The sequence below is a fragment of the Choloepus didactylus genome, chromosome 19 (assembly GCF_015220235.1).
Source record: "Choloepus didactylus isolate mChoDid1 chromosome 19, mChoDid1.pri, whole genome shotgun sequence".
NCBI lineage: Eukaryota > Metazoa > Chordata > Mammalia > Pilosa > Megalonychidae > Choloepus > Choloepus didactylus.
The window spans coordinates 35,316,815-35,339,106 of record NC_051325.1 but is presented as its reverse complement, the minus strand read 5'-3'; the positions used below and the strand labels follow the sequence as shown (position 1 = coordinate 35,339,106).

General features: G+C 56.1%; 2 protein-coding genes and 1 long non-coding RNA gene across 6 annotated transcripts; 2 read left to right on the top strand and 1 right to left on the bottom strand.

Moving 5' to 3' along the window:
• Positions 1-214: 214 nt before the first annotated feature.
• LOC119515526 lies at positions 215-2,062 on the bottom strand. The gene is made up of 3 exons (XR_005213077.1): positions 1,719-2,062; positions 1,400-1,534; positions 215-458 (listed from the first exon to the last, which is right to left on the bottom strand). It is a non-coding gene; the product is annotated as an uncharacterized LOC119515526 (long non-coding RNA).
• LOC119515523 (interferon regulatory factor 4-like) lies at positions 1,730-10,734 on the top strand. Of its 4 annotated transcripts, none has more exons than XR_005213075.1 (9): positions 1,730-2,302; positions 6,326-6,515; positions 6,832-6,929; positions 7,751-7,859; positions 7,978-8,043; positions 8,262-8,442; positions 8,591-8,965; positions 9,353-9,495; positions 9,733-9,875. XR_005213075.1 is itself a non-coding variant. In XM_037811562.1 (8 exons), exons 1-8 carry the CDS (start codon positions 1,820-1,822, stop codon positions 9,871-9,873), a joined length of 1,605 nt encoding a protein of 534 aa, XP_037667490.1. In that variant the 5' UTR covers positions 1,738-1,819; the 3' UTR covers positions 9,874-10,734. The 4 variants fall into 4 exon arrangements, 2 of the variants coding, with proteins under 2 accessions (XP_037667490.1, XP_037667491.1); XR_005213076.1 differs by having other exon boundaries at positions 1,732-2,302; positions 9,377-9,495; XM_037811562.1 differs by lacking the exon at positions 8,262-8,442 and having other exon boundaries at positions 1,738-2,302; positions 9,733-10,734.
• A 480-nt stretch (positions 10,735-11,214) lies between these two features.
• FOXS1 (forkhead box S1) lies at positions 11,215-13,570 on the top strand. The gene has a single exon (XM_037811564.1). The coding sequence runs from the start codon at positions 12,310-12,312 to the stop codon at positions 13,315-13,317; it is 1,008 nt and encodes a 335-aa protein (XP_037667492.1). The 5' UTR covers positions 11,215-12,309; the 3' UTR covers positions 13,318-13,570.
• The last annotated feature ends 8,722 nt before the right edge of the window (positions 13,571-22,292 follow it).

Sequence of the window (22,292 nt, the reverse complement as noted above, 5' to 3'; positions counted from 1 at the left end):
CAGTTTCAAAGGCCAGAAGGCCTGCTTCCCACGGAGGTCGGTGTCTCTGGCTGGACAGCAATCTTTGGGGTTCCGTGGCTTTTCCATCACACGGCAATGCACATGGCGGCATCTTCTCCTTTCTCTTCCAGATTCCATTGACTTCCAGCTTCTGGCTGCTTGCTCCCCGTGGCTTCTCTTCTGTGTCCATGTCCTTTACCATATTGGATTAAGGCCACCCTCATTCAGTTTGGGCACGCCTTAACTAATAACATCTTCACAGGACCAGGGATGGGGACCTGAACATACCTTTTGTGGGGGACATAATTCAATCCCCAACATGTCCTAAGGTGGGATTGTGTGCAAAAAACAAGGCAGCCAGATTCAGAATGCAGGGAACCAGCACTCCTCCTGGTTGGTTACAGCACCATCATCCACCTGGTTTAAAACACTTCTATTTCTGATGGCATCGTCCCCATCTATGGGTCAAGACAAGGCAGCTTGAGCTGATGTTCTAGGTCCCTCCCGGTGCCCCCTCCCTTCCAGTGCTACTTTCATCACTCTCTGACTCAACAACGAGGAGAATACCACTCATTTACTGAGCGCTTACTATGTGTCAGGCACTGTGCTAAGCACTTTACCTGCATCTTATTTAATCCTCAAACCCCTAAGAAGCAGGGGCTGCTGTTTCACAGATGAGGAAACTGAGGCTGGTGCACAGCTAACAAGCTGTGGGGCTGGGATCTGAACCCATGCAGTCTGGCTGCAGACCCTGCCCTCTTAATCACTACCCTCTGCCACCTAAGAAAATGAAGGTCCTCTGACACACTCAGACCTCTGCTTGGATGTAATTACTCTTGTACTTAATCATATGAAATGCTTTGTGCCCCATCAGAGCCTGATGGGCCTGAGTTTGAATCCCAACTGTGACTATAGAAGTGTCAGAACCAGGTGGCTGTTGGGATGTGGGGACAGAGGGTGAGGGACACACAGAAGACCCTTCTGATTCCTATGCATGAGGGACAGTGCTACCAGCCTCTGGTCAACACTGGCTGGGCACCCAGCTGTGTGTCCCCTGTCATGGGAGCAGTTTTCTTTCTCTGAGCCCCAGATTAACCATGTACACAGCAGGAATGAACTACTTGACCTCACTCATATCACAGACACCCTTTGATAGTTTAATGAAAGACAATCCCCAGAAAAACGCATAGACATGAAAACATTTACATACAATTTCAGGAAGGTCCCAGACCTAACCAGAGTCCATAAACTTGAGGCAATGCTGTTGGGAGGCAGCGTGATGCACTGTTTAGACAGGTTCCAACCCTGGTTCCCCTACTCACTTGTTCTGTGACCTTGATGCAAGGCCTTAACCTCTCTGAACCTCAGTTTCCTTAGTAAAATTAGTAATTATACTCACCTCATATACTGTTGTGAGAACCAACTGAGAGGCTGCAGGAGACGGCTTAGCCAGGCCCAGTGATGGTAAGTGGACAGGAAATGGGGATGCCCAAGATTTTAGGAAGTATTTCTCCATGTGTGGCCCACGGATCACCTGCATGAAAATCCCGAGGGGGAACTCGTTTTAAAATGTGGGTTCCTGGGTTTCCTGCCCAGAGAGTCTGATTCTGCGGGTCTGGGAAAAGGGGTAGGAGTGTGTTTTAAACCATTCACTACCGCCCCCCCCCCCGCCCCCCCCAATTCGGATGGGAGTTCAAGTTGGACTTCGTCTTTCCAACCTGGACAGTATGAGTCCTGAAGAGAGACTGATAACTTCCCTGGTAGAGCAGAGAAAAGGTACAGGGGTGGGGCAGGGTCTCCTCGGGGCGCCCGTCGCGGGATGGGCAGAGCCCAGGCTACCCCGCCTCGTATCTGCGGTGGCTTTCGGCGCCCCCCATACGCTGCCCGACGCCCTCCCAGCCAGGCTGCCACGGGGAGGGGTGAAAGGAAGGGGCCTCCCGGGAGAGGGGGAAGAAAGGAAAGCGAAACCCGCCGGCCCAGACTTTCGCTTTCGCCACCTCCGTGCATTGCCCAAGGGGCCCCGCGCCCCCCAGAAGCTCTCGGATCCAAACGTCGCCCGCCCGGGACCTGGCACCCCGCGCACCGCGCGACCCCTGGCGGAGGGAGGAAGCGAAGGGGGCATCGCATGGGGGGCGCTGAGGGTCCCTTGCGCCTCCGCGACTGGCTGGTGGCGGCAGATCGAGAGGTGGGCGCTACGCGGGGGCTGCGCTGGGAGGACGCGGGCAAGACCCTCTTCCGCATCCCCTGGAAGCACGCTGCCAAGCAGGACTACCAGGCACAGCAGGACGCGGCGCTCTTCAGGGTAAGGGGCGGGGGCCCAGGGACACCCGTCCGACCCTCCCACGCGCTGTCGTGACCTTGGGCCGCTCGCTCCGCTCCTAGGCCTTGTAGGCTCTAAGTTGAGGGGAGTTTCTCCATGTGTGGGAGACCTCAGGCATGCTTTTAAAACTGAATCACCACGACTGCGCGACCTGCACCACCCCACCTCCCAGGGGCCTTTCCCACTCCGCAGTGAAGTTAGATGCCACCCATGGGAATTCCCCCAGCCCCCCAACCCCAACCACAAACTGCAACCCCAGCAGCTTGCAATCCTAACCCCTGACAGGGACCTCCTCCAGTGTTGCCCTCCCTTTTCTCTTTCAGTCTTAACTTCCTCCAAACTGGCTCCTTCCCAACAACCTTTAAACTCTGGAATATCTCCCATTGGTAATAAACCAACCAACCACACACCAGGCCATGGCAACCATTCTAAACACTCCAGCTCCCCCCTCTCTGGCCTCCTTTCCCCTTCTTTCACAGCCCCCTCACTAGTCAGTCAGCCCCACTCCCTCCCCACGCTGGCTTCTGACCCTCCTGCTAACATCTCTAATTGGCAAATTTTCATCTTCCTTGACCCCTGGGCCTGAAAGACCAGCCCACCTTGAAACACTTTCACTTGGTTTCCGGAATCTTTGCCTGCCCACTTCCTCCCTTTTCCTTTCACCTCCCTAGCTGCTGCTTCTCAAACCTCTTCCTCGCCCCTCAGCTAGGGTTCCCAGCACTACTAGTGGACCTCCCTCCTCAGTCCCACTCTCCCCAACACGGCCTCAGTAAGGAGCCCCACTCCTCCTCACGCCCATGCCCACCCACCCCCAGCCCCAGCCCGCTGGTCTGGCTGACTCTCTGACACACTGTCTCTTGGATGGCCCAGTCCCCTCAAACTCGGCACATCCCCATACCACACTCATCAGTTCACCTCCACAAACTTTTGTGTTTCCCCACATCAAAGATGGTGCCGCCCACCACACAGACTCCAGAGCCAGGCACCTGAATCCCGCCTGTGCCTCCCTTTTCAGACCTCACATCCACTCCATCGCCAAAGCCTGTTGGCTCTTCCTCCAGAACTTCCATCCATCTGCTTGGCCCCATTTCCACCATCTGTCATTAGGACAACTGTGGTGACCTCACTGCTTCCCCTTGTCCTCCAGCATGTCATCTACTCTCCCCTCAGTCCTCCAGTGAGTGGGATCTTTCTAAAATACAAACCTAGTCTTGATACTCCCCTTCTCAGAATCCTTGCATGGCTCCCCATTGCCCTTGTGATAGTCCCAACTCTGCCATGGCCTTAAAGCCCTGTGTGAACTGCCTCTCCCTGGCTCCACTCCTTTCTCCACTCAACTTGAGATCCACCTGACAGTTCTTTCAGCTCTAAATGCTTCACGTGCCTTTTGCCATGGACTTTTGCACATACTGTTCCCTCTGCCTGGAATATCTTCTCCTCTTCACCTGGTAACTCCCATTGTCCTCAGCTTAAACATCTCCTCTTTGGGAGAGCCTTCCCTGATGCATTCATTTATTTAACACATTTATTAAGCTCCAACTCAGTGCTTCTCCCAGGTCATCTCTGACTCCCTCTGCGTCTCTCATCAGATTATAAGTGCCTTGAATGAGAATTGCTTGGGGGTGGTGACACTGATCACAGTGCCTGGCACACAGTGGGTGCTCGATAAGTCTTGAACGAGTGGTCACATGGCCTGGTCCTTGAGTTTAAGTGCTGTTGTTCAGAGGAGGAAGATTTTCTGAGGCTGGCCCTCCCCATACTTCTGGTTGCTCTGACCCAGGCCTCAGTCCACTACTGTGATTCCCTGGCTTCAAACCCCCCTGGAACTCAAAAACCCAGAGGCCAAAGTTTGGCCTTCAAGGACAGTCATGATCTGGCTTCACCGTATTTCTTCCTCCTTAATTCCTCTGCCTCTCCCCCGATCACATACACACACCCTCAGACACACCTGCCAAGCTCCAGCTGCACCAGGCTGCTCGCCGATGCCTGGGTGCACTGTGCCTTCCCACATCTTAGGGCCTTTGCTCAAGCTATTGTCACTGCCAGGAAAGTTGCCCCCGCCTGACATCCTCCTTCTCATACTTCAAGACCCAGCTCAATTCATTAACCAACATTTCCTGAGTATGCCCTGTACTGTTGTGCTTGGTGACACAGCAGTGAACAAACCAAGATCCTTCTCACTATGGAGTTCATACTTGTACCTCCTCTTCTGGAATTCCTTCTTTGGTACAGTCCCTGACCGCAAGCTGAAGTGATAGGACTCTCTGCTCTGTGCCCACATCATCTTCAAAGGAGAGTATCCTAAATTCAGTGAATACAGGATGCCATAAGTCAGCACTGACTGTGTGCTAGATGCTGTGCTAGGCACTTCCCTACACTGGCTGGTCTTATTCCCACCACGACACGAGGTCAGGTATTCTCAGCACAGTTACAGACAAAGGATCAAGCCTCGGAGGTCTCACCACCAGCAAGTGGCACTTCTGTTTCGGTGTCCACGTTTCCCACAAAGCCAGGGGTCTCAGAGGGCCATGACTGAATGACATTCATCAGTTATATCCCCCTCTGCCCTGAATGTGATAAATGCAAGCAATATATCTCCTGCCACCCTCCCGTTTGACCATCTTCTCCAACCACACCAGCCTTCCTTGAATTTACCAACCTCTTTCCCACCTCAGGACCTTTGCACTTGCTGTTCCTTCTACCAAGAACACACTGTTCCCCCAGCTCTTTGTCAAACTGGGTTCTTCTTTTCATTCGGGCTTCAGCTCAGATGTCACCTCATCAAAGAGCCCTTCTCTGATCACCCTCTCTAAAGTAGTCCCTCGTGTTTCTTATTTATTTAGAATAAATAAATACCTTTACGACAGGGAATTAGTCATTCTAATGTGTTTAAGGAATATCTTAGTGAGCATTGCTGTTTCATGTGTATTCTTACCTCATACACATGATATGTTTTCTAGATATTCTGTCTTACTTTTTTTCACTCAGGTTCATGCTTTGAAGATCTATTCTCATTCTCTGTAAATCCAGTCTGTTGCTTCTAGATGCTGTATAGACTCTACGGTGGGCATCCATTATATATACACACACACACACACATCCTCTTTCCCAGGGATGGACACAAGTTTGCATCCAACTCCCACCTCCAAAAATAATGCAGGGAATTTCCTTGTGCAGTACCCTTTTGAGACTCTGTGAGAATTCCTTTGGTTTATACTCCTGGTATTGGGATTTCTGAACAGGTGTGCTGGATTATCATCCAACAGCACCGCCCCATTACACTCCCACCAGCAGCATCCACGTCCCTGCCAACTCCTGGCATTATCCAACTGCTAAATTGTGTCAGTTCGTACATGATATCTCATAATTTTATCTGCATTTCTCTGATCACTAATGAGTTTGAGTAACTCTTCTTATGCTCAGGGCCTTCTGTTTTCCTCTTCTTTAAACCCCCAATTCTTGTCCTTCGACAAGAATTTTTTCTTTAGGGGATGCTCTGCTTCTTGTTGATTTGCAGAAGTTCCTTGTGTGTCTAAATACCAGCCCCTTGCTGATTTCAGACATTGTAAACTTTTTGCCTTATTTTCATACCCTTGAAGCTTTGTTTAAGAAGCATTTTCTGTTCCTAGAATATTTTCTCCTACATTACCATCTATTAATGTTATAGCTTTCTCTCTTACATTTGGGTTTTTTTTTTTAATCATCTGTAGTCCACTTTGTATTTGGCAATAGGTAGGAACTTAATATTATGGTTCTCCACAAAGCAAACCACTGTCATTATTTTATATCCCATCACCTGACATTATTTTTTTCCTAGCATTTATCACAATCTGTGACATGGAGTAGAGTAATTACCATTCCCCTGTTGCAGCTGTCTGCCATTACACTGTGAGGGACGGAGGAGGGAGGATGGATGGTGGGCAAGGTGGTTCCTCATCCCTCTGCAATGGGGGCTATTCTTCCCCAAGTACCCCAACCTACCGGCCTACCCATACCCCTCCCCAGGCCTGGGCCGTGTACAAGGGCAGGCACCTGGAGGGCACTGACAAGGAGGACCCCTCCACCTGGAAGACACGGCTCCGCTGTGCCCTCAACAAGAGTGCCGACTTCTGTGAGGTGCGTGAGCGCAGCCAGCTGGACATCTCCAACCCCTACAAGGTCTACCGGATTGTGTCCGAGGACGCCCGTGGCCCAGGTACCATCCTGACCCTGGAGGTAGCGACCCAGGGTGGCTCTCTGGGCAATAAAAGCCTCACTTTGCCTGTCTGTAAAATGGGAAAGGGTAGACTTGTCAGGTTTAGACTCATGGGCTGATAAACTTAGAAGAACCCTTAGACCACCCAATTTGTCTTCCCACTTGACAAGGGGAAAACTGAGGCTCAGAGAGAGGTGGGCCTTGCCTGAGGTCATGCAGCTGGGGTGAGCTGAGGTCATCGCCTGAGGTCACCTCTGTTGACAGGGTTGCCTCTGGGGGGCCTAAGGGACAACAGGCTGTCTCTCCCTCCATCCAGTGACCAAGGCGTGTGCTCTCCCTGAAGAGGAGTGCAGTCCCCCGAGCCAGCAGGAGCGCCCTGGGGAAGTGGCAGAGCTGAGCTGCAGGACAGACCAGGTCAGTGTGTCCTTCCAGTCCCCACAGCCTTCTCCTGCCCTGTCACTTCTCATCCCAAACCATCCTTCAGCCCTCCCCTCTCTGTCTCTCATCTCCAGCACTACCATTTTATCTCTTCCCCCCCCATCAGCTCCAGCTCCATCACTGGGTCTCCTCAGCTCTACTTCTTGTTATCCCTACTCCTTCTCTTCCCATCATTTCCAGCTCCCTCATTCTGTTCCCTTCACCTCCATCAGCACCAGTGCCCTCCCTGTTTCCACCACCTCCATCGTCTTCAGTTCCATCACTCTGTCTGCCTCAACCCTATTTTCTCCACCTTCATCCCCTCTCCTCCATCAGATCTGGGTCCATCACTATATCCCCTTCACCTTCATCTCCTCTAGCTCTCTCACTGTTCCCATCTTCCTCATCTCCGTCACCATCCCCTCTGCCCCATCATCTGTGGCTCACTGCTCTGTTCTTAGTGCCCCACCCCCATCAGCCTGGCTCCATTCACTGTCCCTAGTGCCCCCATCGGCATCACTTCCATCACTCTCTCCCCCTGCCTCTCGTCACCTCTCTTCCCATCTCCTTATTCACCCCCCAGCATTTCTCACCCTATCACAGTGAGCTCCATCTTTGACCCCATTACCTCCAACACCTCCATCAACTCTGTCTTCACGTCTATGGGGGGGGGGGTTCTTGAACTCTGAAACCTCAAAGATCCTATCAAGCCCCTGCCGGCTTCAGTCCTCTCTCTGCCCCAATGGGGACAGTGTGGGAGCTCTTGTGGCCCATAGGTCTCCTTTCCCACCCTCCTGGCCCTCCCCCCCAATGCCCAGGATGGCTCTGGATTAGCCGCAGAGGATGAGGACAAGGAGCCAACGCCCAGGCTGGCCCAGCAGGCCTCCCCGCCAGCCACTCTGCTCCCAGGCCCTTTGGCTGACCACAGTAAGGACGGCGCTCCTCACCCACCCCTCCCTTCTCCCCGGCCTCCTCAGGGACCTTGACCTAGCTGCTGAGGGGTCCAGGGTGAGGCGGTGCCTGAATGCTTCCCCTCTTCCCCCAGGATACCCTGCACGGGACCCCTCCCACTTCTGGAGCCCCGCCCCCTCCGAGAGTTTCGGCAACCCGGGTAGGGAATCTGAAGTCCTGCCTGCAGACCAGCGTGCGGAACTCGGGAGGGCCCAGGGTTGGCGCCTTCTGAGCCTGTCACACAAAGCACCAAGCCCCAACTCCCAGTAACATCAGCAACAGCTAACGTTTGATGAGGGTTTAGTTTATGCTAAGCGTCCTTCTAAGCGCTCGCCACAGCCCTGAGAGATAGATACGGTCATTGTTCCCATTTTGCAGATGCAGAATCGGGGACAAAGAGGCTAAGAATCTTGCCCAAGTTCACACAGCTAGTAACCCTGGGAAAGTTACTAAGTAGCAGTGAAATATCAGCATCCAAGGGCTTGGCCGCAGACCCCACAGCCCTAACCATTGAACTTCACTGCTGGCTCCTCAGATGGGCCGCTGCTGCTTTTATTAGGTACTACTACTACTAGAACTATTATGATCACCGAGCGCCAAAATTTCCCGTGGAGGAGGCAGGGGGAGGGGGCCGGGGGCCGGGGAGGGCGAGGGGTAGGGGCGCCGCCTACGTCCCGCCAGCGTTGTCCCTTCTCCCGCGCGGGCAGATTGCTGGCTGCACGTGCGTCTGTTCTACGGCGCCGCGCTGGTGTACGAGGCCACCGTTCGCACGGCCGAGGGCTGCTGTCTGAGTCCGCGGGCCGCGGCTGCCGCCGCCACCGAGCGCCTCCTGGGGTCGCCACCGCGCGTCGCGCAGGTTCGCTTCCCCGAGCCGCTGCGGGGCGCCCGCGCGCTGCAGAGCCTGCTGCCGCACCTGGAGCGCGGCGTGCTGCTGTGGGTGGCGCCCGAGGGCGTCTTCGCCAAGCGCCTGTGCCAGGGCCGTGTGTATTGGCGCGGCCCGCTCGCCCCGCACCGCGCGCAGCCCAACAAGCTGGAGCGCGAGCGCACCTGCCAGCTGCTCGACACGCACCGCTTCCTCGCGGGTAAGAACGCGGCAGCGGGGCCCTGGGCGGGGCGGGGTAGAGTGACATGGGCACGAAGGTGGGCTTAAGGGTGCTGAGCATGGGGTGGGCATAGAAACAAAAGGCTTGGAGCAGAAGCCCTTTGGGCTTGCATGGGCACAAATCTGGGCATCGGGAGAGCTGGGCACAGGTAGGCATAAGGTGTGGCAGTGAACATGGAGTTGGCAGAAGGGCTCAAGCAAGGGGCATGAGCACTGGGAGTGGGTACAGATCTGGGACACGGGATAGGCATGGGGCATGGAAGTGGACGTAGGGCACTGACACACACGGAGATGTGGGCTTACAGGAGGTGGGCATGGGTTATGAGCACAAAGTGGGCACTGGGTGGCATGCCCACTCTTGGCCCAGCCCTCTCAGTCTCGGTGCCCGCAGAACTGCGTGCCCACCTGCGGGAGGGCCACCCAGAGCCCGAGTACCAGATCCACCTGTGCTTTGGTGAGGAATACCCGGGGCCCCCGGGCCAGCCCGAGGAGCGTCTCGTCATGGCCCACGTGAGTCTCCTTCACTCCAGCGGGAAGCCACACTTTCCAGTCCGTCCACTTGGCTCCTCACCGCTCCTTCCAGTCCCGGATCCGCCCCTGACCTGCTATATGACCCGCTGGTCTCCACGACCCTGCCTGTAAAATGGGTGTGGAAAGGGAGCTGTCACTCGGGCTGTGACTTCCCAGTGGGAAGGTTGGAGACGGGTAACCGAGAGGGCTGCTTACCGCCCCATCCGCCCGGTGCAGGTGGAGCCGGTCTTCGCCCGCGAGCTCCTCCTGCACTCGAAGCGCCTCTGCCGCCGCGCCCTGGCCGTTACCCAGCCCCGCACCAAGCCCGGCATCCCCGATGGCGTCACCCACCTGCTGATGCAGCCGAATCAGCCCTGAGCGGATCGCTTACTCCTCTTGTGCCCCCTAAAACCAGCTCCCCACTGGGCACGGCACCCGCACCCCCTGTCCAGCCCTGTCCACGCTGAGCCAGTGGCTCCGGATCCACGGGCTCAGTGGGTCGCTGGGACAGAAAAAGCGGGTCGCAGCCTTCAACCTTTCAGCCGCGATAAGGAGTCCCGGAAGCCCCGTTGGGGCGCCAACCTGGCAGCTGGGCTTGGGGCTTCCCATGGAAACCGGACTCACCTTGAGGCCCTGGGAAAGGCAGCAGCTAGGACAGAAATGAAGACTTCATCTCTTGATCAGAGCCCAGCAAGCCCATAGTGCTTTACTTAGAGCCAGCTTTACCTGCACTGAGTCCATTATAAGGTTTGCTTAAAGTAGATCTTCAGGGTTGCTTCTAGTGGGGCCAACCAATAACCAAACTAGCTGCCCTCTGAGGGGCTCTAAGATTCCAGACCCTTCTACTCAGCTGCCACTAGTGTCTCTAAATCAGAAGTCCTGACCTGAACCCTGGGCTTTAAACTCTAACCACTGACCCACCAGCACCAGTAGGACACTGTCTTCAGGTGAAACTGAGGCAGCGGCCAGACACAGCCCTAAGGTAGAGGCCAAAATGGGAGCTAGGAGTACATCCCCTCCCCAGGCCCTACTAATCTATGCAAACTGTTAAGTTGTAGGGAATCCTTGAGAATTGGGAGGGGCACCTAAAACCATGAAGTCAGTTGCCCCTGATTTGTTGGAAAAGTAACTGATCTCCACCCCAAGTAGCAAACTTTTTTTTTCCTTTTCAGATTTGTGAGTTTATTTGTAAGAATCCTCTTACAGATGTCAATGTAATAAATCACATTTAGTGATGCATTAATAAGCCACTTTTATGGGGGGCGGGGAAGCATGATACAACAAACAACAGAAGTAACTCAGGTCACTATTTTATTGAGCACCTACTCTGTGCTAGGCCAGTGCTGGACACTGAGGGTAGAGCAAAACAGTATGGTCTCTACTCTCCTGGATCTCACAACCTGTTTCCCAGTGCCCTCCTTTTGCCCCTCACCCAGAAGGGATAAGATTAAGGAGTCATAGAATCCTGTACTCAAATCCCAGCCCTGTCACTCACTAGCAGTGTGACCTCAGGCAAGTCACTTAACTTCTCTGATCCTTAGATTCTTCATCTATTAAAAAGAAGTTACAAAGTCTCCTGGCAGAGTTGATAGGAGGAGTAAACGTAAAGGGAGGGGAGCTGGCCTGGCACAGAGAGTGGCACACAATAGGTGCCCACTGAATTGGTTACTTGGGGGTGGAAGAGCAAGGAGAAAGCTGCCCCATCCTCTGGAAGGCCTGACTGTCCTAGACTTCACTGCACCCCTAGCCCGAAGCTGGAGTTGGGCGAGGCTCAGTCCAGAGAGAGTCCACAACCATATCCTGAACCCCTACTCGGTGCTGGGCTCCCCGAGGGCACTGGACTCGGTGTAAGGGAGCCTGTTGATTCCTCACCACAAACCAGAGAGCTGAGCGGTCGCTGAGCGGTCGCCAGCCCCAGCTGGGTGGGGATCTCTCTGCCCGGCTGACTGCCCTCCCCACACTGCACACTAGAGGGCGCCAGGGGCACAGCAGAACTGGGTTTGGTGGGTCCTCATCACCCTCCCCATACGCACCCCAGAGCTAACAGGATGGGAATAGTGTGACCCTGAGAGTTCTGAACTGCCGGGAGGGGGAGAGGAAGAAAGGGGACGAGCGTGGAGGACAGAGAGGTCCCTGGGGCTCTTCTCTCTCCGCCTGGACTCCTAGTTTTCTCCAGTTGAGGTGCTCAGGCTCTGCCTCCCTTGGCTCCCACATCACACATCTCCCTCCCTCTTTCTCTCCCCCCCCCCCATCTTTGGTAGAGTTCTTTAATTTTTTCTATCTCCCCCTGTGATTCTGACTTTTCTGTGTACTATTTGGCTGTGTGGCTCTTTCTGGCTGTCTGTTTTTTTCTGTCTTGTCTTGGCCTCTCTCTCTGTGTTCTTGTCTCTCTGTCTCTCTCTTTCTCTCTGCCTCTGTCTCCCTCTGCTTGTTCTCTGTCTGTCTCCTTCTCTGCCCCTGCCTCTACCTCTTTCTGTTGCTTTAGGTCTTGCTGAGTTTCACATCCTGTCCCTCTGCAGCCACCGTCACATAGCACATGTGGGCAGAGGGTCTCAGTCCCTTCCCTCCCATCTCCCACCCTGGCAGCTGCTCACAGCTTCCCAGCCTGGCCTCTCCTGCCCGCCCCTCCTGGGCCTTGGGGAAGGGGGGCCAGGGAGGAAGGGAGGGCAGCCTGGCGGGCCCACCCCTTTTTGCCTTTCCAGGCCGGGAGGCTGGGCCAGGGGCCTTTTAACCAGCCCAGGCAAGCCGTGCTGGACGCCAGCCCTGGACACCGTGCCTGGCCCTGTGGTCCCGGCTGCCGCCAGCCCGGACAGCATGCAGCAGCCGCCCCCACCCGGACCCCTGGCCCCTGCGGCGGAGCCGACCAAGCCTCCCTACAGCTACATAGCGCTGATCGCCATGGCCATCCAGAGCTCGCCGGGACAGCGGGCCACACTCAGCGGCATCTACCGCTATATCATGAGCCGCTTCGCCTTCTACCGCCACAACCGGCCTGGCTGGCAGAACAGCATCCGCCACAACCTGTCGCTCAACGAGTGCTTTGTCAAGGTGCCCCGGGATGACCGTAAGCCAGGCAAGGGCAGCTACTGGACGCTGGACCCCGAATGCCACGACATGTTTGAGCACGGCAGCTTCCTGCGCCGACGCCGACGCTTCACCCGGCGGGCAGGTGCTGAGGGACCGAAGGGCCCTACCAAGGTCCACGCTGCCAAGGCTCACCGTGGACCCCTCAGGGTGGCCAGCCAGGACCCAGGAGTTCCTGGCACTGCAACTGCCAGGCAGTGCCCATTTCCACCAGAGCTACTGGAGCCCAAGGGTCTAAGCTTCGAGGGTCTGGCAGGGGCCTCGCCAGCCAGCATGTGCCCAGCAACCACTGATGCCAGGTCTCGACCACCCATGGAGTCCAAGGAGATGCCCACACCCAAGCTGGCAGGCCCAGGGGAACTGCCTTTGGCCACCTCACCCTCCCCGGGCCTAGCGTTTGGCTTCCCTGCTGGCTTCTCTGAGGCTGAGGGTTTCGGCAAGTCCCCTACGCCCATCTTGACCCCCGACGTGGGCATCAGGAGCAGCTACCAGTGCCGGCTGCAGGCACTGAATTTCTGCATGGGAGCTGACCCAGGCCTTGAGCACCTCTTGGCCTCGGCAGCCCCTTCACCTGTGCCACCCACCCCTCCAGCCTCACTCCGGGCCCCGCTGCCCCTGCCAATTGACTCCAAGGAACCCTGGGTTGCAGGCAGCTTTCCTGTCCAGGGAAGCCCCAGCTACCCATTGGGGCTGACCCCCTGCCTATACCGGACGCCAGGAATGTTCTTCTTTGAGTGAAGGCAGCCTGGCCTCAGGCAGTCCCTGCAGGACCCCTGCCAACTACCACCCGTCAGGCTGTGCCTGGCTCTAAGACTTGGAGAGTTTTCGAAGGACCGGGCTCTGGCAAGCCAAGGACAACCAGGACAGAAAGCCAGGATTGAAGCTCAGCCAGGCCCCCAGGACTTCAGGACAAACTTGGGGGTGAGGGGAAGCGGGGCCCTTGGGGTTTACCCTGTGGCTCTCAGGGCCAATAAAACTGGTGTGATGATGAGGCCAGCTTGCTGGATGGTCAGGGGCTGGGGGCCGGGATGTGTGGTTCTGGGTGGGGCGGCTGTGGTCGTGGGATTGTGTGGCAGGAGCGGAGGACCCTGGACTGAATTGTCCCATGTGAGGTCATCTCCTGCTGGGGACTTTGTCAGGGAGTTTCCCAGGAAGGCAGAGGAAGGGGGAGCAGGCAATGGGGGAGGGTGAGAAGGGATGCAACCAAGAGGGGCCAGGCAGGGGTGAGGCTGGGCTGGCCTGAGGGGCTGATTCTCCAGCTCCAACCCCCATGACTCATAGAAACCATGACCGTTTGTGTCATTTATTCAGTCCCAGGCTTGTATATATCATCTCACTAAATCCTGTGTGTTGTGGAATGTAAAAAACCATTTTACAGTGGTGGAAACTGAGGCTCAGAGAGCTTGGGGCTCACTAGCTCCAAATCCAGATGGCAAACGAGTGGCAGAGAGGAATTCTATCCGGATCTGTGTGACTCCAAGGGCATGCTCTTAGACACCACCGGGCTGCTTTCACTCTCCAGCCTCCCATCTGCCTGGAGGTGGCAAATAGAATCAGAGCAGAGCTGGTGGTGACCCCAGAAGTTGGAGGGCTTCTTTGGAGTCCTAGAATTCCAGGGCTAAAAGGGCATCCCTTACCCATTGTACAGACAGGGCACCGAAGGCTCTAAAGGCAGGCAGGCCCCTCTCCCCTCTGCCTGGATCCTTCACACTAATAGGGTACCTCCCCTAGGCCCCCCACCCTCGGAGATCTTGTCTTCTTGTGACTCTTTAAGAAAGCATCTTTCTCATGGGTAGAGATGGCTGTCCTGGGTTCTGATCAGAACTGGCTCAGCCCTGACATTTGACCCTCTCTAGCTGCCCCCCCTTGGGGTGGAGGCAGGAGAAGTGGTGGTTTCCATGAACAGATCAGAGCAGACACAGAGACCAGAAACCTTACTGCCCCCACACCTCCGAGGCAAATGGTTTTCCCCTAATCTTGGTCCTCCCATCTGGATCATGGGTATAGGGAGAGAAGAGAGAGGAGCCAGGGATACTGGGGTGCCCTGCCCCATTCTGGCCTTGGTGTAAGCTTCTGGAGGCCTGGAGGGTCTTATATCCCATGGGGTGGCAAAGGCCTGTGGGCACCCAGGGGGGCTGGAGAGACCCTCCCTCGGGCAGGCGGCCACGCTGACTTCAGCCTCTGCTGCTCCCTGCTCTCCCGGCAGGTCCCCTGGGGCCTGGGAGGAAGCGAGCCCGGCTGGACAACCCCAACCGGACAGCCCCAACCGTCTGGTTCCCACAGACTCCAGAGCCGGGGTGGAGGAGGGCCCTGCAGGGTGGCGGCTCACTGTGGCTGGAAGGGGTTGGGAAAATGCCTGGCCAGCTGTGGGACCCGTCCCCACTGTGCCTGCCTGACCCCAGCCCGGGACCCATCAAGCAGTGGGAAGGAGTGAGGGCCGGTCCTGTCTCCTTTGGGCAGCTGCATGGGTCAGAGGTCAGAGGGGCGGGAGGCTGCGGGGGAGAGGTCCTGTGCATGTGAGGGGCATAGGCGAGGGGGTGGGGGCTCATGTGTGAGTTTTTACTGTGTTGTATGCCTGGATGGGTGGGTCAGGGTGCCTCAAGGTGTGTGTGTCTGTGTGTGTGTGAGTGAGTGAGCATTTGAGTGATGGAGAGAGACAGACCTCTTTCTTGGCTGGCTCAGGGAGGGAGGCCTCGGCTGGGCACTGTTCCCTGTGGTGCATTCTTGTGGAGACCTGTGACCCCAGTTCCTTCCCAGCCTGTGTCCTGAGCTAGTGGGGGAATGGGGGGGGTTAGCATTGTCCCCTTGAGGAGGTTTAGCATCTGAGATGGGGGGAGAGGGCTTGGGGAGAAGGCTGAATGCCCTGCCCACCTGCCCCTCATCCCTGCCCTGAGGGAACGTGCAAGAGGGCCAACCAAACCCAGGGGCAGACTCAGCTCTGGCCACGAGTCCCCTTTCCACATCCCTTTCTGGCTCCCAACATACTCAAGGAGTGAAGACAAGTCCCTTCACCCCCAATTCCCAAGCAGGAATTCTGGACTCAACGTCTGCCTTGGACTCGCTGTGTGACCCTGGACCAGTGCCCACCCTCTCTGGGCCTTGGGTTCACTCCTTTTGCCCAGTGGGTGGGAGTCTTGGCAGTTGGACTCCCTGGGTCTGGGTCCCTGGAGGAGAGGGAAGGTCTGGACTGGGTGGGGTGGGGGGCACGGCCTGGAGAAGTTCCAGAGGTGCTGAACTAGGAGGCCCAGACGCCATGATCTCATCTTGCCCTCTGCTTGTTGCCCAGCCCGGGACCCCACCCACTGGGCCTCCTGCCCTCGCATTCTTTCCATGATCAACAGACACCCTCTGGCTCCTGCCTGGCCACCCCCACTTGCAGGGTGGGGCGGGGGGCAGGTGCTCAGTGGCGATTCAGAACGCCTGAGCTGGGCCTATCCAGAGAGCACCTTGGCACAGATGGAGAGACTGAGGCCTGAGAAGGCAAGTGACATGCCCGAGATCACACAGCAAGGCAGAACTGTCTTCCCAACCCTCCCATCCTACCCCCACTGCTGCCTTAACTGTATACAGCTCTTGGAGACGAGGTGGGTGGGCCTCGCAGCTGATTGTGCCTCAAGACTTCTCCCTGGAGGCTTGTCTGTTTCCCAGAGGATCCCAGCCTCTCTCCCAGCAGGTTAGAGTAGCAAAAAGGTACTAAGTCGGCTTGTAGAGTTAGGCTAAATCAAATCCTAAAATGGTAGAATTGGGGAAATTTCAGAATATTCTGAGGTTTTTAATTATAGCAGCTCAGATTCTTGGCATATCAGATTGGAAAGGGTGTCTTCTGCCAGATTTCTGAATCCCCTCTCAGACATCAAGTAGGTGCTCAGGGAAGGAGACCCTAGCACCTTCAGAGGCGGCCCCTGCCTTCCACCATTTTGCAGCTCTTGAGAGACGGTCAGGAAGTTCTTCACCTGCTGGTCCTATGGTTTTTCTCTCCCAAGGACAGAGAGGACTCCCTGACCCCAAGGAGGCCACCCCCACGCCCAGGGCTGGGCCTTCCTCTGCCTGGCTCCTCCACCCCCCTCCGCTTATCTCCCCTCCTGCTCGCCCGCCCACCCACTTCCTTCCCTGGTGGACGGCATTCCATTGCCCAGAGCTGGCCACTCCTTCCCACACCCAGACGCCACCCTGGCCAGGGCTGGGGAGACCCTCACCCGCAGAGGGGCGGGGTGCTCCAAGGTTGCACAGGAGGGAGAAGGGGGAGGGTGTGCTGGCCAGCCCTGGCATGGCCTGCTGGGAGTGTACGGAACACGGGGGTCTAGGTGGTAGCCAAAACAACTACTCCCCACCCAGGCTCCCGTCGCCCGCAGGCAGGATGTGCAGCTGTAAGAGCCCAGGCCCTGGAGCCCACCTTCAGATCCCAGCCCTGCCACCTCCTAGCTGAGTGACCTTGGCCAAGTTACTCACTTCTGTGTTTTTTCTCATCAGCAAAATGTGGATGCTGACAGCACCTCCACCTACCTCCAGGGGTTGTTGGGAGGATTATCTGTCAAGTGCTCACAGCGGGGTCTGGCACACTGATCGGCAATGTCAGTGTTTGCTAAATAAATAAATATGTCGGCCCTGGACATATCCCCCTCAACCTGATTTACTCCCAAAGGGATGTCCAGCTGCTGTGTGTCAGGGGGAGTGGGAGGGAGGACCGTTACATGGACAAGGTTTTAGGTGTGATTCCCGGCATCTGTGCTTTCTTGCTGTGTGACCTGGAGCAAGTGGCTTCACCTCTCAGAGTCTCAGTTTCCTCATCTTTCAAGTGGGAGTAATGATTCCAGCAGGTGTGTGGGAAGCCTCATCCTGCATACTCTGTGTACAATTCAGTCAAGAGGAATGAAATCAGAATATAAAACAGCCCTCCCTGGAGGTCTCTCTGCCTCTTCCTTTGCACATGGCAAAGCCCCCATTCCACGAGTCCAGAGGGGCCCAATCCCCTGCTCCATGGCTGCTAGTCCTGGGGTGGGGGGCAGGCAGGAGAAGGCAGCTCCATGGCTAAGAACAGACCGGAGGCCCATTCAGTCACCCAGTTGGCCAAAACCCTGTCTGACCACCCCACCCCACCCCCAGAAAAGCCAGGGATGCCCCTCCTCAGGCTGCCCGGATAACCCTCCTGCTCCCTTAAGACAGCCGATTCCTTCCTCCAGTTTCTTTTCCATCCTAGGCCTCGGCCTTGCTCTTCCCTCCCACTTGAAACACCCCCTCCCCACTGGCTGGCTTTTTCTCAGCACCCAGGACCCAACTTAAATATTTCCTCCTCAGTGGAGCCTCCCCTCACCCCTTATCCGATCAGATGTCCCCAGATTGTACTCGGTCTCTAATCCTGTTTCCTTCAGACAGTATCTGTTGCAACATGGATTATGCATTTATATGTTGGTTTACTATTTCTTTTGTCTCCGCCTTAGGATGTAAGCTTTAGGGGAGCAGGATGTGGCTAATAGCCACAGGGCTCCCTTGCTCCCTTCAAAGTTCCTCAGAGAAGCCCCCAGGACCACCACAGCCCCCATTCCCCTAAATGTGTGAATTTAGACACATTCTAAATTCATCATTGCCATCCCATGTCTGTCTCCCCCACCTTGAACCAAGCTCCACCAGGGTAGGGATTTTTGTTCTACTCACTGCTTGTCCCCAGCACCTAGAGCAGTGTCTGGAACATAGTAGGGGCTCACGAAATAGTTGTGGAATGAATATACTCTCACAGCACGTGGTAGGCATTTTACCTACATTATTTAAGGTAATGTTCATGTTGGCTCTGGGAAGCAGGTACTGTTATTACCCCATTTTATAGGTAGGAAACTGAGGCTCAGAGAGGGTGAATAAGTAAATTTGAACCCCTTTCTGTCTGACCTAGCACCCAAACTCTCTGTCATCTGCCTGTTTCCCTAAAAGACATCTGAGATCTGTTCCTCCCTTCTCCCAGCCCCAGAGCCCTCACAGCCTCTCAGCAAACAATGCCCAGCCTCTCCCTGGTCTCCTCGCCTCCACTCGCTTTTCCTCATCACTGCCCTCCCTGGCTGCAGGGAGTCTTCTAAAGCACATGTCCCTCTTTTGCCCAAAACCATTCCATGGCTCCCTTTTGCCTCAGTTCAACCTGGCATTCAAGGCCCCTGCCGACATCTCCAGACTTATTCCCTGCTTCATCTTATGGCTAAAAGCCCTCCTGGAATACTCCAAGACAAATTTGTTCCTAGCTCCAAGTCTTTAGGCATGGCATGCAAGTCCTCTGCCTGGGACACCTCCCTCACTGTTTATCTGGAAAACCCCTACTCTTTAGTTGGTGGCAACTTGGATGCTGCCCCCACTGGAGGGAAGAGAACAGAGGTTACTGTCTTCTTCACATCCTTCACAGTTTCTTGGGTCCACCCCCCAACCCCTAGCTTCACCCTGATTCTCACCTTCCCATCGGGTTCCAGAAGCTCCGAGCTTCCTGAGGGCATGGATCATGACTAATTCATCCCCAGCTCTGGCTTGGGATCAGGCCCCAGGCAGGGGCTCAACATCCAGGAGTAACTGGATGTACCGAAGTCAGACTGCTGGCTTTTCATCCCAACTCCATTTACTGGGTAGAAGACCATGGGCTTGCCCCCAAAACTCCCTGTGCCTCAATTTCCTCATCTGTGAATGCAGATAATGAGAACACTCACTCATAGGGAGGGGATGCAATGAGGTAATGCCTGGGAAGCACTTGGTCCTATGCCTGGTACACAGTGAGTGCCCAGTAAATATTAACCTTTGGAGCTAAGGAAGAAAGCAGGGACAGGTGTGTGGGTGCTGGGTGGAGGGAAGCTGGTCCAGGTGGGCATGTCCTTCAGGACAGCCCTGGCTGCCTCTCCTTGGGGTGGCCCTGTCACTGGCTGAATCTTTTCTCATCACTGCCCTGTTGGGTCCAAGGTGGCCAGTGGAATTGAAGGCCACTGGACCCAGACAGGAAAAGGCAGCGTCACCAGCCCTGGTGTAATCCAAAGCAGATGTGGCCTCAGTGGCTCCCAGGCCCATGGGGGTGGTCACTGTGGGCCTGGCCAAGACCCAGAGGCAGGAAATGTTCTTGGAGGAAACTTCTCTGGGCTGGGACCCGGCGGGAAGAGCTGTTCCATTAAGGGTGTTAACCCTTCTTAGCCCACAAGAAGGGCCCAGGAGCCAGTGCAGAGGAAGCTCATGGCCCTGGTGCCACAAGGGCACAGAGAATCTTACAGGGCGAGATGACAGCGTCGGCACAGGAAGAGCCCATCACCCTAGTACAGTGGTGGGCAGAGGAAACATGCAAGGGCAGGGAAGCTCAGCACCCTGGCGTGCCCTGACACCCCTAGCACCCTGAGACCTGCAGAACTCCAGACCCAGAGCCCTGGCCCCGGCCTTGGCCCTGGCTCAGGTTTGGCAGCTCAGGTTTGGTCTAGCTCAGGTTTGGCAACCCCAAACCAGCTATGAACTCACTCCTTCCATCAGGGTGGTGCCTAGGGTGAAAAATCTTTTTTTTTCCCCACAGCTGCCAAGGATGGGACCTCAAGTGAAAGCAATGGAGCTGGGACCCAGGCCTGCAGACAGAAAAAGACCCAGCTCTAAACAAGGGGGGTGCCACCCCAACTTTGCCTGGGGTGTACTCTGTGGCCCTCAGTGGTAGCAAATCTCTCTGAACCCCCATTTCTCCATCCATATTGTTGAGTCTCTAGTCTCTGCCTCCAGGGGCCAGGGGAGACCCAAAGGAGGTGCTTGATGAATCAAAAGGAGCTTCCTAAGATGTGCTGCTGGAAGGGGATGGGGGCTGAGGTAGTGTTCAGCCTGGTCCATGGTTCTGGGTTGGCTTCCAGCCCAGGACACATTAATTTGCGGTGTGACCTTGGACAAGTCACTTTCCCTCTCTGAGCCTCTATTTCCTCACCTGTGATACATGGTGACTGAACCCTGCTACCCCATCTCTCAGTTGTCACGACGGCCCAGGAGGAGCAGAGGGGAGGGGAGTTGAGGCCGTCACTCTCACGTTATAGAGGAGGAAACTCAGGCTTAAGTTGCAAGTCAGGAGCCCTGGGTTCCAGTCTCAACAGTTACTGTTTCTGCCCAGGGACCTTCCTCATTTTGGCCTCGGTTTCCCCGGCTGGATCCTAGTCCTGGATCTCAGCACTGTCTGGACCTCATTCCTCCCCTCCCCCGATAGAAGTGACTCATCCCTCATCATCACGCTGTGTGGCCGAGGCTCAGCCTGGGTGGGGGCCAGCGAGGCCGAGAGAAACACCCCAAGGAAACCACAGGCCTGGCCCAGCTGGCAGGTGAGGGGCGGGTGGGCAGGTGGGCAGGGTCCATGGCTCTGGGGGCTTTGCTCACAGCACACCTCCCACCTAGAATCCAAGCCAGGCTTCCCAGGCCCCCCAACTGTAAGGGTCAGATGCAGGCCCACGGGTCCCCCCACCCACCTCATGTGACACTTGCTGCAGCAGCACTCTGCACCCACCTGCTGGAATGGGGCATGGGAGGGGTGAGGACCCCAGCCTCGCCCTCCAGGCCAGTGTTCATGGAGGCAGGGGAAGATGGGATGAACCGAGAAGATCTGAGCCTGCAGGCAAATCTAAGGTCTCTCCCAGGAGTCAGGTAGGGTCAGGCACAAAACCTTGGCTCTGCCACCAGCTAGCTGTGTGACCTTGACTGCATGGCTTCACCTCCCTGAGAAGAGACACCATGACCCCCACCGTGCAGGGTTACTGTGAGTGGTCCGCGTGATCAGGACCACAGGGTGCCCCATGCATGTTAACGGCCGTCGCTGCTGTTCCCACTGGAACCTGTGTGCCCCCCACCTCGCCACCAGCCGCTCCCCTAGGCCTGCTCCACTTCCGGCTTGGCTGGCCTCACGACCACAAAGACTGCACCCTGTTAAGGTGCCCTCTGGGGTGACCCCTCCAGCAGACAGAGCGCCCCCTCTGCATTGCAGGCCTGGGCAGAGAACAGCCCTCTCCCCCAGGCCTCCCGGGATATCCCGTTCCTGCAGACCCCACAAAGCCGTCACAGACCTGCCTGTCCCAGCCTCCACCTGGAGACCCTGCTTTCGGCTTCCTCTTTTCTAGTGACAAGCAGGGTGGGGTCACGGGCAGGGACTTGCCCTGGGAGACAGAAGAGTCCATATCAAGCCTCCACCCAGACTTCCTGAGTAGCCTTCAAGTCCCTTCCCCTCTCCGTGCCTCAGTTTCCTCGTCTGTCGAGCAAGCATAAGACGGGCTCCCTCACAGCTGCCATTCCCATGTTCTTCCTCTTGCTGAGCCCAGACCCAAGAGCTTTACCTGCACTGACCTGCGCATTTACTGCCCTATCCCGCCAGGAAGGGCCTATCCCTGCCGCACGGTCTTCTCCTGGTAACAGTCTCTACCTCATAGCGTTGTTGCAAGGATTAAATGAGGTAATATATGTAAAAGTCTGTAAATAGATCCTGGCACACAGTAATCACCCAATAAATACTGGCTGAGGAAACTGAGGCACAGAGTGGGGAAGCCACTGGCCCAACGGCAGGCACTGGGGAGCCTGGCTCCTGGGCCGGCACTGGTGGCCTGCACTGCACCAAGGGAGGGCACAGTGCCTGGCACGCCGTAAGTGCTCAGTTAACAGTGGTCTCTAGTAACTTCACCAGAGTGTGTGCTCATGCTCACAGAGGGGAGGAGGGCACATCCGACCTGTACATTTATTTACAAGGCACAAGCTGT